The 15437-nt window shown below is 56.4% G+C and overlaps 1 protein-coding gene across 39 annotated transcripts in view; it reads right to left on the bottom strand.

The window, feature by feature from the left end:
• The window catches only part of NRXN2 (neurexin 2), a 109749-nt gene that overhangs the window by 70039 nt on the left and 24273 nt on the right, over nt 1-15437 (bottom strand). For 22 of the 39 annotated variants that reach the window (XM_049713250.1, XM_049713251.1, XM_049713241.1 and 19 more), the window contains 3 exons: nt 13312-13341; nt 10850-10921; nt 5763-6064 (listed from right to left, as the gene is read on the bottom strand). In XM_049713250.1, coding sequence (XP_049569207.1) covers nt 5763-6064; nt 10850-10921; nt 13312-13341 — 404 coding nt within the window. The remainder of the gene's footprint in view (nt 1-5762; nt 6065-10849; nt 10922-13311; nt 13342-15437) is intronic. The other 17 variants (XM_049713263.1, XM_049713247.1, XM_049713261.1 and 14 more) reach the window with 5 other exon arrangements.

The following is a 15437-nucleotide window of genomic DNA, read 5'->3' as shown; positions in this document are numbered from 1 at the left end:
AACAAGGAAAGAATAGTTTTCGACTTTCATGGACAACTTCAATTGTTTAACAAGTACAAGAGCAAATTAAGAAACAAGATTGAGGGCTTCCCTGGTGGCACAGTGGTTGAGAATCTGCCTGCCAATGCAGGGGACACGGGCTCGAACCCTGGTCTGGGAAGATCCCACATGCCGTGGAGCAACTAGACCCGTGAGCAACAACTACTGAGCCTGAGTGTCTGGAGCCTGTGCTCCTTAACAAGAGAGGCTGCAACAGTGAGAGGCCCGCGCACCGCGATGAAGAGCGGCCCCCACTCGCCGCAACTAGAGAAAGCCCTTGCACAGAAACGAAGACCCAACACAGCCAAAAATAATAAATAAGTAAAAAGAAAAAAAAAGAAAAAAAAAAAGAAAAAAGATTGAGGGAATTCCCTGGTGGTCCAGTGGTTAGGACTCCACGCTTTCACTGCCGAAGGCACGGGTTCAATCCCTGGTCAGGGAACTAAGATCCCGCAAGCCGTGCAGCACAGCCAAATTAAAAAATAAGAAAGAAAGAAACAAGATTGAGAGGGCCTTCCACTGATGTGTCAGGAGATCTGGGCTACCTCTGATAAATAGCGAGGTTGTGGTGGGCGAGACGGGGCCCCTCTAGACCTAGGTATTGCAGATCCAGAACCCGGTCCATGGTGATCATGCCCGAGGGGGCAACTGTGGCCAAATACTAGAGTGGAGCCTCCACTGGAACCCATCCTGGCACCTGTGACGCAGCAGCCCACGCCTTCCCGAATGTCGGGATCGTGAGGGCTGAGGCTTCAGACTAACAAATGAGCAAGGAAAGCTTTGCCCCACCCACAGAAACAGCTAGAGGGCTCCTGGAGCCCACGAGCACAAGGATGACAGTGCATGATGAGTGAGGAGGGCATGAAGAAGTCAGTCATTGTAGCAAGTGTAACTTACCATGGCCAAGGGCCTTTGACAAAGCTCTACCCCATCTTCACCTTGATCTATCGGCATAGCTCCAGCCCTTCAAGAAAGCCAAGAAGGGGATTATACGCACAAATCACAACAGTCTGAGTGAAGGCAATCTCTGTGGAGCTTGAGCAAGAGACGCTCAGGACAAAGAAAAGAGGATTCAGAGATAAGAGGGGCCCATTTTTCCAAAAGACAAGCAGAACATTTAGATGTTTCAAGATTTCGGAACACCCAAGAATGGCGGTACCACAAGACAAACGACAGGCACCTTAGCAGCGCGCACCAAGGCCGACAGCCAGGCCCTCCCGGGAGGCAGGAAAATGGAGTCAGACTCCCATCCTCCCACTTCCTGCGGGACAGCCTTGGGCCAGCTCTTCAACCTCGCTGGTGAAATAGGAGTATCTCCCACTTCACAGGATTGTTAGAAAAGTTAGGTGAGATTCAAAAGAGAAAAGAGACCCTTGAACTTGGGGGTTCCGGAGGAGGAGAGATGTGAGGGTGCAATCTCAACAATGCTGTAAGAAAGGGACAGGTCCTGAGGAGACTCTGAGGGGGTGGGAGAGTAAAGTGAGGTAGAGCTTTTCCCAGAGGACAAGAGATATTTCTGGGCTCGTATGAAATAGATCTGCTGGATCCTCATGTCCAAAACCTCACCAACTGGCTTCAAGAAAGAGCCCAAAGGAACCAGCAAAACCACTAGAAAAACAAATAAAAACACTCAGTAGTTGCTGGTATTAAGCCCTCAAGGAGCTTACCATGTAGAAATAGAGAAAAGAGGTGAACACAAATCATTGACCATGCAGACGGAGTGTGATGATAGGGCCAGAACACAGCAAAGAGGGAGACTGGCCAGGGGACCCGGAGGATCAAGGAAGACCTTACAAAAAAGGTGGCGGTTCAGCTGGGCCTGAAGGATTGGAAAAAAAAAAAACCCACAACTAACAATAATGACGGCAGCAAGCCCTCCGCTGCTCACGCGGTGCCAGGCACAGGCCACCACCTCAGTTAGTCCTCAAAGGCCCCTCTCACTTTGCACAGAGAAGTTACATTACTTGCCTCAAGTCACTCCAACTAGTGGCAGAGCTGGGATTTGAACCCAGTCTATCCGACTCAAACCCCAGCTCTAGGGTTTCACCCGGCAGAAAGGAGGGTGAACGGTGGGAGCTCTGTGGGAATGAGGTGGGCAGCTCGGAAAGCCAGTATGGACAGGGTGTGTACAGCACCACAGTTAGGCCCTAAGATGGGGCGTGTGACAGGCTGGAGAGACAGGGCAGCCCAGGCCGGAAGGGGAGGGAGTCCCAAGTGCCTGCCAGGCCCCATCCTTGGGGGATGTCCCTCCTTGGGGCCCAGGGGGCTCCCGAAAATCTCCCCACTGAGGAACGGCCTCATGGGAGCTGAGCGGGTGGAAGCTCCACATGATATTTTGGGAGCCAGCTTGTCTTCCAGAGTTCATGCTGGCTAGTGATGAAATGGGTTGGCACTCGGCTTGCATGGTGGGGGGAGGCATACTGGGTGTGGGAGGAGGGTGGGCCCAGGATTAAAAATAGGCCTCAGGGAATCCTCAGAGGGAATTATTCCTGCAAAGATCCCCCAAGAGACACCACCGGGCACAGGGTCCTCAGGGCTGGGCTCGGAGGGAGAGGAGGGCGAGAGCGGGGTGTGGTCTGGGTCAGGTGTCCTCCGGTCCTGACTGCAATGTTCTAGGAGTCTCTGGATGATTCCGGGGACCACTATCTGGTTCAGGGGAGGGGTTGAAATGCCTCCTTCCAGTCTCCCAAAGCTGCAGGACCAAGAGGAAGGGAGACCCCTCAGTGCTTGCCCTGGGGCAGGCTCTCCCCAGGAGGCAGTCTCCCCAGCTGTTCTAATCACTTGGGGAAAACAATGTGGATCCCAGTGTCCTCAGATACCAGCCATCTACCCTAAAGGCAGAAGCAGATGTCATTTCTTACCTCAGCCCCCCACCCCCGTCTTTGCTCCTGGCCACTCCCAACCCAACGTCACTCCTAAGATCATAAAAGGATCTTTCCAATCCCAGGACACCACGTGGCCCCTGTATAAACGTGTCTGCACAGGGTTTCTCCCCTTCGTCGCACTACTGACATTTGGAGCCAGATAATTCTTTGCTGTGGGGCTGCCCTGGGCATTGTGGGATGTTTAGCAGCATCTTGGCCTCTACCCACTACATTCTAGTAGCACCCTCCCCGAGTTGTGACACCCAAAATGCTTCCAGACATTGCCAAGTGTCTCCTGGGGGGCACTCCACCCTCGGTTGAGAACCACTGCTCTAGGGACAGCAGGACCCAATAAATTATTAGAAGCCCTGAAAGACAGGCACTCAAAAGGCCTGGTGAGGATGGACTTGGTCACAGGCTAGGCCCCGAGCGAGGGCAATGAATCCAGAGCACAGCCTTAGGGCTGCCATTCCATCCCCCTGATGGTCACAATGACCAAAAAAGGGCTGCAGCTCATATTTACGGATGTGGACTGGAGTCAAATAAATCTCTCCAGAAACCCTTTCTAAGGAGACCTCTCAATCCAAGGCTTAAAGCAGACACCCTCTTTGGCCCCGAAGGCTTATGTTCAGGTCAACATGACCTGACTCTGCTCTGACCCATGCGGTACAGCAGGCCAGGGGCACGTGGTCACCAGTTACCAGCTCAGACCCAGGACTCTGTGAGCCCCGGGACGAGGCTACTATGGGGCCCTGTCCACACTCAGTACTGCTGAGGCCAGGCCTCACCCCCTCCGTATGGCGTTCCCACCTTCCCTGGTCACAGACCTCTCCCTCCTCTCTAGGTCTCTGGAGTTCCTAGAACGTTTAAGATTCCTGCCGCTCAGGTGGCCCTTGTGTGGCTTTGCTCTGTTCACTTTTAACAGACTTATCCTGTGTCCTCAAGAGCCGAAGGGCTGGGAGGGCGGGGCCCATGTCTTTTTTCCCTCGGTATCCAGTATAGATGGACAATATATTGGCCAAAGGACACGTGGATAGGGACTCTGGGCTTGTAGCGTGTTGCCAAAGGCAGCACCAGGTGACAGCACTGGGCCTGGGGAGGGAACATCAGCAAGAAGGCAACTCCGCCCACCCCTGCAGTAAATGTGGGTGGAGCCTGAAAGTATGACAAACAGCGCAAACACTCAGGTTTGCTCAGACGGTGGTGACAACACAAGACAGCCCTCCGGCAGGGTCAGGGGATGATGCGACATGAAGGGGGCACCACCCTGAGGAGGAGTGCCGCTCTTCAGAGCTCGGGGCGCACTGAGAGCAGGTGCCTGGGTGGGAGCCCGACTGCAGCAGGGAGCAGCGGCTCGGAAAGAGCAGGCGGATTAGTCACGGTGTCCCTACAGCAAGGGGAAGGCACCAGAGGAGGGGGACTCCCCATTAGATCGTCACTCAGTGGGTTGAAGAAGCGCAGGTAAGAACAGTGTGAGGTCAGCCGGAATCCCGCCCCCGCCCACTATGAGCCTTTCAGGGGGAAGAAGGGGAGGAGGAGAGGGCAGGTGACAAAGACGGTGAAGAGGAGAGACATCGGAAGTTCAGCCACCAGGAAGCTCAGCTAGAACCAGGAGATACAGAGCAGACACCTAGTAAGAGAAGGGCTACAAACCAGCCGAGACAGCACCTCCCAGGCACAGAGGCTCCGTGTTCCTGGTTGCACTGAGCTTGCTGGGGGTGGAGCTGGAAAAGTGTCCCTGCCACCAGCTACAGAAACTGGTGGACCCGGAGAGAAGGACCAGCAAGAGTCTGGGCACCTGGGCCTCAGGTGCCAAGCGATCAGGGCACGGAGTCAGAAGGTGGATCCAGGAGCCACCGAGGATGCACAGCGGCTTCTCCTGCTTTGGAAGAAGGGTCTGGCTTGGACTCTGCTTGAGGCGGGAACTTCTCAGGGCTGGAAACAAGCTGTGGAGGCTGCTGTCAAGCAGAAGCCCAGCCAGAGGGAATACTTCGCCTGCCATAGCCACCCTGTGCCTTGTGAGAGGCGAAGAGGCCACTGCACTGAGAGGACAGCGCCGATGCCCAGAAGCATCAGCCCCCAGGGTGGGGGGGAGTCTGGGAGATGGAGCTGAGGGGACGCTGAGGACACTGTCCTGCCTGCAGGGGCTGCCCCAAGAGTCTCCTCGAGCTCCCACATGGGCTGGCCTGGAAGCCACAGAAAGACAGCCACCGACCCATGGGAGAGCCTACACCCCTTCGGAGGGACAGGAAGGGACAGGAGAGAGAGGGTACTGCCCGGACGAGAGGCAGGACCAAGCACCTTGCCAGTCCGTTCCCCTCTCACGCCTGCTGCCCCGACCTTGCTCTGAGCCCAGGCCTGCCTCTGCCCTAGAAAGGCCCCGCCCAAGGGCAGGCCACACCCCACCCCACATGGCCCAGGCTTCCTGCCCTAATGGTACACCGACTCAACCAGAGTCTGGCCAGAGTCTCCCCATCCCGTAGCCCCCAAGGGCCCCGCCAGTTCAGGTTCTATCTCATTCCTCCCAGCCCCCCAGTCGCCCTCCTGCCAGATGACCTGATTCCTCAGCCCCAACCCTTGAACCCGGCCCCTGGCACCAATCGGAGCCTGGTCCTTCCTCTTCCCTCGGGCTCCGGCCCCGGGGCAGCCTCCTCTCCAGCGCAGCATCCTGGTCCTTGAAGCCTGCACACTGCAGGCTGCGCTCCTGGACCCTCCCAGCCCACCCGCGGCCTAAACCTTCTTCAGAACCACGCCTTGCTGCTGGCCCTGAAGCCTCGCCCCACACCCCAGGCAGCCCGCTCTCCCCACTCCCGTACTGTCCCAGATACAGCTGGCCCCTGGCCTTCTTGCTCCCCCTACCTGGCGCAGGTTTCGAGTGACCCGGACGTCGTGCCAGGCGTTGTCGTTGAACTTGCCGTTGACGGGTTCCACAAGGGCCTCAAAGGCTCCCGAGCCCAGGTTGATGACAAGCCAGACGGCCCCAGATTTGAGGGACAGGTTGACATAGTCGGCCGACTTGCCCGTGTGCAGCATCAGCCCGTTGCGCTGCAGGGTGCGGAAGGCCAGCGTGATCTCGTCCGTGCTGCTCTGGATCGGGTTGTGTGACAGGTCATAGCAGAAGAACTCATTGCCTTTGAAGGTCGCCACAAACTCCTCCTTGCCTGGACGCCACGGTGGGGAAACAGGAGAGGGCTGAGTGGGGCAGGGCACTCCAGACCCTCCCTCTTCCCCTCCAGCCACCCAGGCGCAGGTCCTGGGCACCGGGAGCCCCTCGATCCCAACTGCAAGCTTTAGGCTCTCTCCCCTCCCCGTGCTGTCCACCCTCCTCTCTGGACCCTGCCGTCTTTGATGTCAGAAGTCAGCTTCCCCCACGTCTGTCTCCAAAGCAGGAGGCTGCTAAGTGGCTCTCACACTGACAGCTGACAACTAAGCTGCCACAGGGCCAAGCAAAGCAGACGTTCTCACTGTCTCCTCCCCCACTGGCCCTCCATCGGCCACCCCTTAACAAAAGGATGTGGTAGAGCAACAGGAAACTGCACCGGACATCTTCCCAGAGTGCCCCCTATGGCGGGGCACCAAGGGTCTCCTGAGTGCAGCCCACCTCCCCCTCCCACCTCTTCTCCAGTGATGGCCATTCTCAGTGCCTGGGGACAGTCTGAGGCCTCACCACATGGGATGGGACTAGTAGGCCTACTTTGTAGCAGTGAGCAAATGAGGAGAATGGGGTGGAGGAGGCAGGGGGAAGACACATGGGAGGGCGATGCAGGTGGCAAGGATGTGTGTCAGGGAGCAGTGGGCCATTGGGCGGGGCTGACACAGGTGGCCACCATGCCAGCTGTCACCGCCCCCCCAGCTTCCTAGTTCAACCTGAGAGGACAGCACAGACAGGCCCTAGGCAGAGAGCATCCAAGGGTCCCCAGAGGGCAGGTGTGGGACCCTGTGTGCCAGGAGATGGCTGGGGGCAAAAGTGCACAGGCAGACCCGGCCCTCGTGCATGTGTGTGTGAGTGTGCGTACACGGGTAAGCGCCTTGCATGGGGCTCCTTCCACTGGCACGCTTTAAACAGGAGTGAAAACAACTGGAAGGGCCTTAGGGACTTTTAGTGTTCTGTAAGTGGGTGACAATGGCTCCGTGCAAAGAAGGTGGGTCCCAGCCCCACACCTTCACAAGCCGGAGCCCACACAGAGGGAAGAAAACAGGCCGTGGAGTCAAGGGAGCGCAGAGGACCTGGACTCTGACAGTAACTCATTTCTCCTCCCAGCAGGCGGTGGCACAACAGCTGGGCCCACCCACCTTGCAGGGTGGATGTGGGGGTGAACAAGATGGCCGGCCAAGGGCCTTCATGGAGTGCAGAGATTCTCAGCACAGGCCCCCAGGCCCAGGAAGAAGCAGGGCACGATGCCGGTGCAGGGGGCACACGCGGCCTTCAGAGGCCCCCGCCCCCCTGTGGGCCGGGCCCCAGCAGCAGGCGCCGCGTGTGGAAGCCGTGGCTCTCCGGGTGCATCTCCTGCAGATGCCTCTCCCCTGCACAATGGCCCCACTCTCTCCCTCGGGCAGTCTGCCCACAGACTCAGTCCTCACTGCTTCCGGATGCCAAGGCACCAGCTGCTGCCCCAGAGCCTGGCACCGCACTCACTGCAGCTGGCCAGGCCTGGTTTCCTGAGGTCACAGGGCAGCGAGGCTGGTGGGGCATGGGCCACATGGGGACAGCCACAAGCCCCACTCTGCCTACCTTGGGGCTCCAGTGGGAAGGGCCAGAAAACAAAGACGAGGAGTCAAGGAGAAACAAGAAGGGAAAGACTGGCGATGTGGAGGGAGGCCATGTAGAGAAGGAGAAAGATGGACCATGAGAGACAGAAGGGAAATGGAGACAGCGCAGAGCTGTGAGGGACCAAGAGGTGATGGGGGGAAGCAATCTGGATAAAGACGAGGGCAAGCTGGGAGGGGACAGGTAAGGGTGATGGGAAGAGGGCCCGCAAGGAAAAGGGGACAGAGACCTCCCAGGAAAGGAAGCCAAGGGTTTCTTAGGGCCTTGCTGTTTCCATAGCAACCAGGCCTGCTGCCCAGGCACTGGCAGAGCAGGAGGTGGGGGGGGCTCAAGGACCAGAAAAGGGAATGTGTTTGACCTTGAGTTTGCTCTGCATCCTACTCCCTCCCTGAAGCTGGGCCTCCCCTTCCACTCCCTCACCTTCACTGCAGTCAAAGAAAATATTAAAGGGAGAGTCAAAAAGAAAGAAAGGAAAGAATAAGGCAACCACGTGAAAAAGTGATTGGAACAGAACAAAAGAGGCCAGTAAAAAGGAGAGAGGCGGGCCTAAGGCTGGACCACGGCTGCCAAGGCAAAGTGGAGAAATGAGGCCATTCCTCGACTCCTCTGGGCTCTGGCTCTGGTCTCCTAGGAGAGGAGGCAGAGCCAGCCACTCTGGAGCCAGAGTCTACATGTTCTCCAACGCCCGTCACCGCCACGGACCCAGGTAGGCCCAGGGATGGAAAGAGGCTTGGAGCAGCCAGAGGGAACCTGAAAGAATTGGGGGAAAGCGACAAAATAGATGAACAAATGCGAACAAGAAAACCCAAGGTGGTGGGAAGGACAGAGATAGCCCCTGAGTGGGGAGGAGGCAGTAGGACCTCTAGGGATTAGTGTGTCAGGTAAGCAAGTGGGGGCTGCCCTGACAACCGTGCTCAGAAGAGCACCAACCACATCTAAGAGGAGCGAGACCTGAAACAGCAGGGGGCGCTCTCCCCCACCTCACCGCGCGGACGATCCCGGAACCACAACTCCCAGCAGCACTTGAACAGTTACCGGTTCCTAATAGCCCCTGGCACTGGAAGGGGATCATTGCTGATACCTGTTTATCTCCCAGGGTCGGGGAACGTGGAGCCCCACAAGTGTCCACAGTCAAGCTGAATGTGGCTAGGGACCAGTTGCTGTGGTCCTGGATATCTAATGGCCATGGGGGGGCAGAGCAGCTGCCTCCTTTCCAGGCCCAGCTCAAAGCCCTCCTCTGGGAAGGTCTCCAGCCCCCTTAGCCCCTCCCTACGCTCAAGCACTACAGCTGTCTGTTCAGCTCGTTTGGCTCTTACTGCCTAGTAACATCTTGTACTGCTCCCTTGAGAGGAAGTGTGATGTGAGAAAGAAGACCTGGGCACTAATGCTGGCTCTTGCACCAGCTTTGTGACTTTGGCCAAGAGGCAACATCTCTAAGCCCCAGCTTCCTCCTCAGGACAAAGGAACTCATCATCGGCCTACCTCACAGGTCGCCGTGGGCATCTAGAAAGAGACCAGACCAGGTGAGGCTTCATAAACTGTAAACCATTCCACAAATAAACGACTCTTACGCTGGAATGTAACTTTCTCTGTGTGTATGTGCTGCCTCTCTCTCTAGATCAATGAATAAATTAACTCCTCTGCACAAAGTCCGTACTTTCCCTATACTTCGCACGTACCACACTTTATTGTAGTTCTTTGTTAGAACATCAGTGAGCCCCTTGAGAACAGAGCCCATTCACCCATTTAAAATAAATCTGCTGAGCACACACCTACATATGTGCCAGGAGCTGTGGAAAGCATCAGGGGTACACGAACGAAAACACCCAATCACCGTCCTCAGGGAGCTCGGTGGAGTTGGGGAGGCAAACAGGTAAAGTGACAGTTACTCGCCGTGTGGCGAGTGATGTAATGGAGGTGTAGACAAAGGGAACACCGAGCAGCTTCTGGGTTTGCCTGGGGAGTTTGGGGGAGACTTCCAGTGTGGTGGCCTGGCTGCTTTTTCGAGAGTCAGCTGAAAGAGATACCAAATGGTTGGGGAAGAGGGCAGGGATGGCAGAAATGCAGGCCAACAGAACAGCAAGTACTAAAGAATGGGACTTGATAGCCCCAGGGCTTGGCACCCACTGGAACTCCTTGAGGGGTTGCTACACTGCCCTGTAAACTTCTTAGGGAAGAGAGTCTCTTAAGAGAGGCAGCCTCACACAGGTTCGAGCCCTGGTCCGGGAAGATCCCACATGCCGCGGAGCAACTAAGCCCACGAGTCACAACTTCTGAGCCCACGTGCCACAACTGTTGAAGCCCGCGCGCCTAGAGCCCGTGCTCTGCAACGAGAAGCCACTGCAGTGAAAAGCCCGCGCACCGTAAAGAAGAATAGCCCCCTCTCGCTGCAACTAGAGAAAGCCTGCGCACAGCAATGAAGACCCAATGCAGCCAAAAATAAATAAATAAAATAAATAAATTTATTTAAAAAAAAAAAGAGAGAGAGAGAGAGGCAGGCTCAGTGAAGAAAAAAAAAAGGAGCTTGAAACCTACAGCCCTGAGACAGGATAAAGGGCCCCGGGCTGGCCTCAGGGGCATTGGCAAGCGTCAGTTTCCTCATCTGTAAACCAAGGGCAATGAGCCCTTCCACAGGGGGTTGTCAAGGCTCATTTAGGTGACGCATGTGATACACAACTTATTATAAATGCCACATCTCCCAACCAGAATCTCCCTGGGCTGACACCTATCGTGCTTGCAGAATTTGATGGTTAAATGGGGGGCTGACCCTGCTGCCTAGCCACTCTCCCAGAGAAACAGATACTTTCTAGTCATCCCTGTTCTTTGGCCTGAACAACTACCACCAAAAGACATCTGTGGGGACTTCCCTGGCAGTCCAGTGGTTAAGACTCAGCGCTTCCACCACAGGGGGCATGGGTTCAAGCCCTGGTCGGGGAACTAAGATAAGCGCGGCCAAGAAAAAAAGGACATCCGTGTTCTAGAAAGAGGTCATCAGGACAACTGGGCTTTGGGAAAGAAATGGAGGTTTGTGGCCGTTTACACCGAGGCAGGTACTGCGGGTGGACCTCAGAGGGAGTTGAAGGGTACATGCCTCTATTGACTCAGCTGCCCTCCAGAAAGTGAAGTTGGCCTACAGAGGGTGAGGGCTGGGCTCTCTGGGGACCGTGGGGTCACTGACCTTTTGTCGGCTGGTGCACATCGCTGGCTCCTCCTCTCCCGGCCCCCCCCTCGGAGAACAGTAAGGACCCTACTGGAGAAGCAGAATTGGGGAGTCAGGCACAGGGGGCTACCCAGGCAGTCCCACCCCAGCCTTGAGGCGATGGAGGGCCCTGTCCAGGGCAGAGGGCCGGCTTGGAGGTACAGGGTCAGGGTGGGGTGCTGCTCTGGGGACTCGCTCACTTCAGGGCCTCTGGGGAAGGAGCCAGTTGACAAACCGGGAACCATCAGCCCCACAAACCCCGTCAGACTCACGACCACTGACCTCCCCTTCCTTGCCCAGGGGCGGGGAGACGAGCAGAGGAGCAGAGGCCTCGCTGCTGGTTCAGGAGCCCCTTCTGCCCAACAATGTGCAAACAGGTCAGACCTCTGGCCCTGGGGGCCCTGACCTCCCGTCCAGATTCTCCCCCACTCTCGGCCGCACTCTGCTGGGCCAGGTTCCTCTTCTTCAACTAGTCCAACAGCCTGACAGAGCACCCCTCTTCCAAAACCGCCCCGTTCCCGCACCAAAGCCCTCTTCTCCTCTTTGCCCATCCTCAAGGCAAGCTGGTTCTCCCTCTACACCTGTTCCTTTACTGCAGTGAGTGCTCTCAATGTTGCCTTCATCCACTTCTTGGCCAGTTAGGCCGCGGGGCTTCCCAGGGGCAGGGCCATGCGCTCTGTTTGCTCCTTGTCCCTCCACTGTGCCCTCAGCAGGGCTGCGCACACCAGGAGGTCCTGCCTGGCTGGCAGCACTAAATCTTATCTCCACAGTGGATGTGGGAAGGCCTTTCTCGGGGAGGACTTCCCGCTCGCCACCGGCCAGCGCCCCCAGCCCAGGCCTCCAGAGTCCCGCAGGCACTCGTCACCATGTCTGGCCTCCAGGCTGCCTTAAGTTCTCCACCCAGCCCTGACCAGCGGCTCCCAGGCACCACACCTACTGCCAGACCCCACGAGATGGTTCTTAAGGGGAACTCAAGAATGGAGTTTAAAAGTCCTGGGGGCTTCCCTGGTGGCACAGGGGTTGAGAGTCCACCTGCCGATGCAGGGGACACGGATTCGTGCCCCAGTCCGGGAGGATCCCACATGCGGCGGAGCGGCTGGGCCCGTGAGACACAGCCACTGAGCCTACGCGTCCAGAGCCTGTGCTCCGCAACAGGAGAGGCCACAACAGTGAGAGGCCCGCGTACCGCAAAAAAAAAAGTCCTTGTCTGGGCCCTTATTCCAACCCCAATCCCCAGAACTGAAGCTAGAATAACACCTGGGCTGTGGCCTTTCGGGAGGTGGAGGGGTGGCTTTAGGGATCCTTCAGGGCTTCATCTAGGACAAAGGTGAGCCACAGCCAGCAAACCCAGAATCAGGCACTGAGATGCAAGAAGGATGTGAGTAAACCCACCAGGCCCTGACTCCCCACTCGGGACTTCCTCTTTCCCCACATTTCTTACCATAATTTCACATCCTTGCAAGAATCCCAGGCCTCTACCTCCCCAGACCTAAATGCATCCCAAATTCCCGATCTGAGTCTCTCCCCACAGCCCAGCCTTCATCCTGTAGGCTTCTCCTGCCTACAGGCTAAGGATACCACCCTGTCCTTATGGAAGATGAGCCCCAACAGAGGACCAACGGGGCAGGGAAGCAGTGCCTGAGGATCTGGGAGGGAGTCAGCAACAGGGAGGTCAGAGCTAGGGGATCAAGGTCAGGACTCCTGGGGTCTGTCTCCAGGTTTGCCGAACACCAGGGCTTTTAAAGATGGTAAGGACTTGGTCGAAGGGAGGCTAAAAATAGATGAGCAGTCCCAACGGTACCACCAATTAAACGCTGCGTAATCACTAGCAAGTCACTTCATCTCTCTGGACCTAAATGTCCTCATCTGTCAAACAGGGTCAGGAGACATCCAGAAGACACAAGGGTGAGGGTGTACGGGGGTGGGGGGAACTGCTGTGGAAAGGGGGCATCCCACAGCGATGAGGGGAATGAGGCTGCCTAAAATCCACTTCCTCCAGCCCATGCTTTTCTCTTTTTATTTGGGTTCACAGAAAAGAAAGAATGAGCAGAATGAGCAGAAGGAAATAAAACACCACCATGAGAAAGAAAAAAAAAAAAAAAGCAAGATACACTATCAGGAAAACGCAAAAAGGTGACTGGAGACAACGGCAGGAGTTCAAACATCTCTTGATGTCAGAAACCAAGGTGGGATGAGGGCGGATGGAGTGTGTCGGGGGAGGTGGGAGAGGGGAGAGCACACACGGGGACCAGCCCCCACCCACCCCAGCGCCCAAATAAAATAAAGACAAGGCAGAGGAAGGGGGTAGGAAGGCAGGAAGGAGGCGGGACAAGTGGAGGAGGGGGAAGGGGGGCAAGGGGGGGTGGACAGAAAATCCAGGTGCAGGTTGGGGGCCATCCAATCCAATCCAATCCAAACCAAGCCAGAACTTCAAACCATACCTTCGCTGTTTAACGTCAGGTGAGCCGGACCTTGGAAAGGGAAGGAGAGAAAGAAAGAAAGGAGACAATAAAAGAAGAAAAAAGAAAGAAAAGGGGAAAGAAACAAAGAAAACACGAGTCATCAAAATCAGCCAGAGAGAGGGGAGAAAAAAGCTTTTGCTGCCACAATTTAAAAACCCTTTTTAACTTGTGACAGACATCGGGGGAAAGCCCCCAGCCCAGAGCTGAGGAAAGGGGCCCGATGCCGAAACAGAGGGTGGAGGGCACGAGAAGCGGGGCAAGAGAGAGAGAGAGAGAAGGGGGGCGCCGGAGACGGTGAGGGGGGTACAGGCAGAACCAGAGGAAGGATTGGGGCAGGGAGTCACTGCAGGGGGAGAGGAGATTTTGGTTTCTTTTTTTTTCTTCTTGCCGGAAAAAAAAAAAGGAAAAGGAGGAGAAGCATGAGGCTGGGAGGGCTGCTTTTTCCTTTTTCTTTTTTTCTTTTTTTTTTTCTTCCGGGAGGCGGAGAGAAAAAAAAACAGTCAACGAGAAAAACGATTCGGATGGAGGAGAAAATAAAACACGACACAAAAATCAAAGCCACCTGGAGAGAGAGAGAGTGTCCTGTTAGCGCGGGATTGAGCAGACAAGAGGGATATCCAAACCCCCCCACCCCACCCCATCCCATTACCCCTCGAGCCTGGCAGAGACCGGGAAGACGGGGGTATGAAGAGCCTGGACCTAGAGGGAATCTCCCACCAAAGGGGGCTGTGGAAAGGCATCTGTCCAGGTCCAATCCTCCCAACAGCCTCCAAATGGGTAACAGGCACCCTGCCCACCCGGATTCTACGAGGAAACTGAGATTCAGGAGGACAAAGTTAGAGAGACAGCAGGTTGGAGGAAACAGAATCTAGGGAAACACTGGAGCAAGGATGGGGGCCTGGATCCTTCCACAGGGAGGACTGGGAGGCCAGGCCAGCACTCTTGGACAGCAAAGACCAAAGAGGGCAGCCAAGACCCATGGGCGGGAGCCCCAGCTCTCTGAGAGGTCGACACACCTCATTCGAAACTATTCTACAGATCCCCTTTCTCTGGACAGGCCCTCTCTGAGGTGACCCAAAAGCTGAATTTTGAAAAGGGAAAACAGAAGCCTGACAGCCAAGACTGAGAGCAAGATTGTCTGGGATTTTTTTTCAGGGGTGCCTTGGTCCCTTGAGAGAGCCTGGTCAGCCCTGATTTGGGGCCCCCCCAGCCTTAGGGGGAGAGACTTTGGCCCACTGGACCAGTACCCCAGTCCCCAGAAGGCATCAGCCAAGGAACACCCTCCCTCAGAGAGGCTGCAGCACATGCCCCACAGCTGAGCTGAGACCCCAGGGCTCCCTGAGATGACCAGCCCCACCGAACCGCAGCCCTCGCCTCCCCCATCCCTGCACCCGTGGTGTCTGGCCAAGAGGATGGGGAAGGAACAGCCCTGCAGCACCACCTCACCCTTGGAAACCATCCCCACTGCTGAGGCCATGAGATGTGGGCCCTGGGGGTAGAAAGCCAGGACCAGGATGCAAGACAGGGAAAAGCGCTCCAGGAGTCTCTGGGGCAAGGCTGAGGGCCAGGATGCCTGGGTTCCAAAAAGAAAGGCAGCAAAAAGGCCAGAAGGGCATGGCCGGGGGCCAAGGGCCGGGATCCTGTGGAAGATTTGGGTAGATGGTTCATGTTGCCCCCTTCTTGTCTCGCGCAGCACTCATCTCTCCCCAGTGCTGGGTCTGAGGCCAGTCGGGGGAGGGGGCCACAGCTGACAAGGGCTGCCACAGGACAAAACAGCTCTTGGGAAGACACAGGTTTTATCCACAAAACCGGAGGGGACCCAAGCATTTGGACCAAATCTTATTCCTTGCTCCGAACGCCCCCCACCAACTCTTTCCCCCAAAACTACCAGCATCTTCCAAACCCCCTAAATCCAGGACCCAGACCCAGGGCCCTAACCCCTCATCCAATTCTTCCAGGCCCAGGAGCCGAGGGACCTGTGAACCTGTCTCCTGTCCCCACTGCCGCCTGTACCACTGCTCTGGGGGAGTGGCATCTCTGCCTCACAGACCCTTCCACTGCCCAGCTCCCAGCCAGCCTCATTAGCATAACGCACTCTCCCTCTG

Source organism: Orcinus orca, chromosome 8, assembly GCF_937001465.1.
Source record: "Orcinus orca chromosome 8, mOrcOrc1.1, whole genome shotgun sequence".
NCBI classification, from domain to species: Eukaryota; Metazoa; Chordata; class Mammalia; order Artiodactyla; family Delphinidae; genus Orcinus; species Orcinus orca.
Note: the sequence above shows the minus strand (reverse complement) of the source record. Positions and strands in the feature narration are given on the sequence as shown.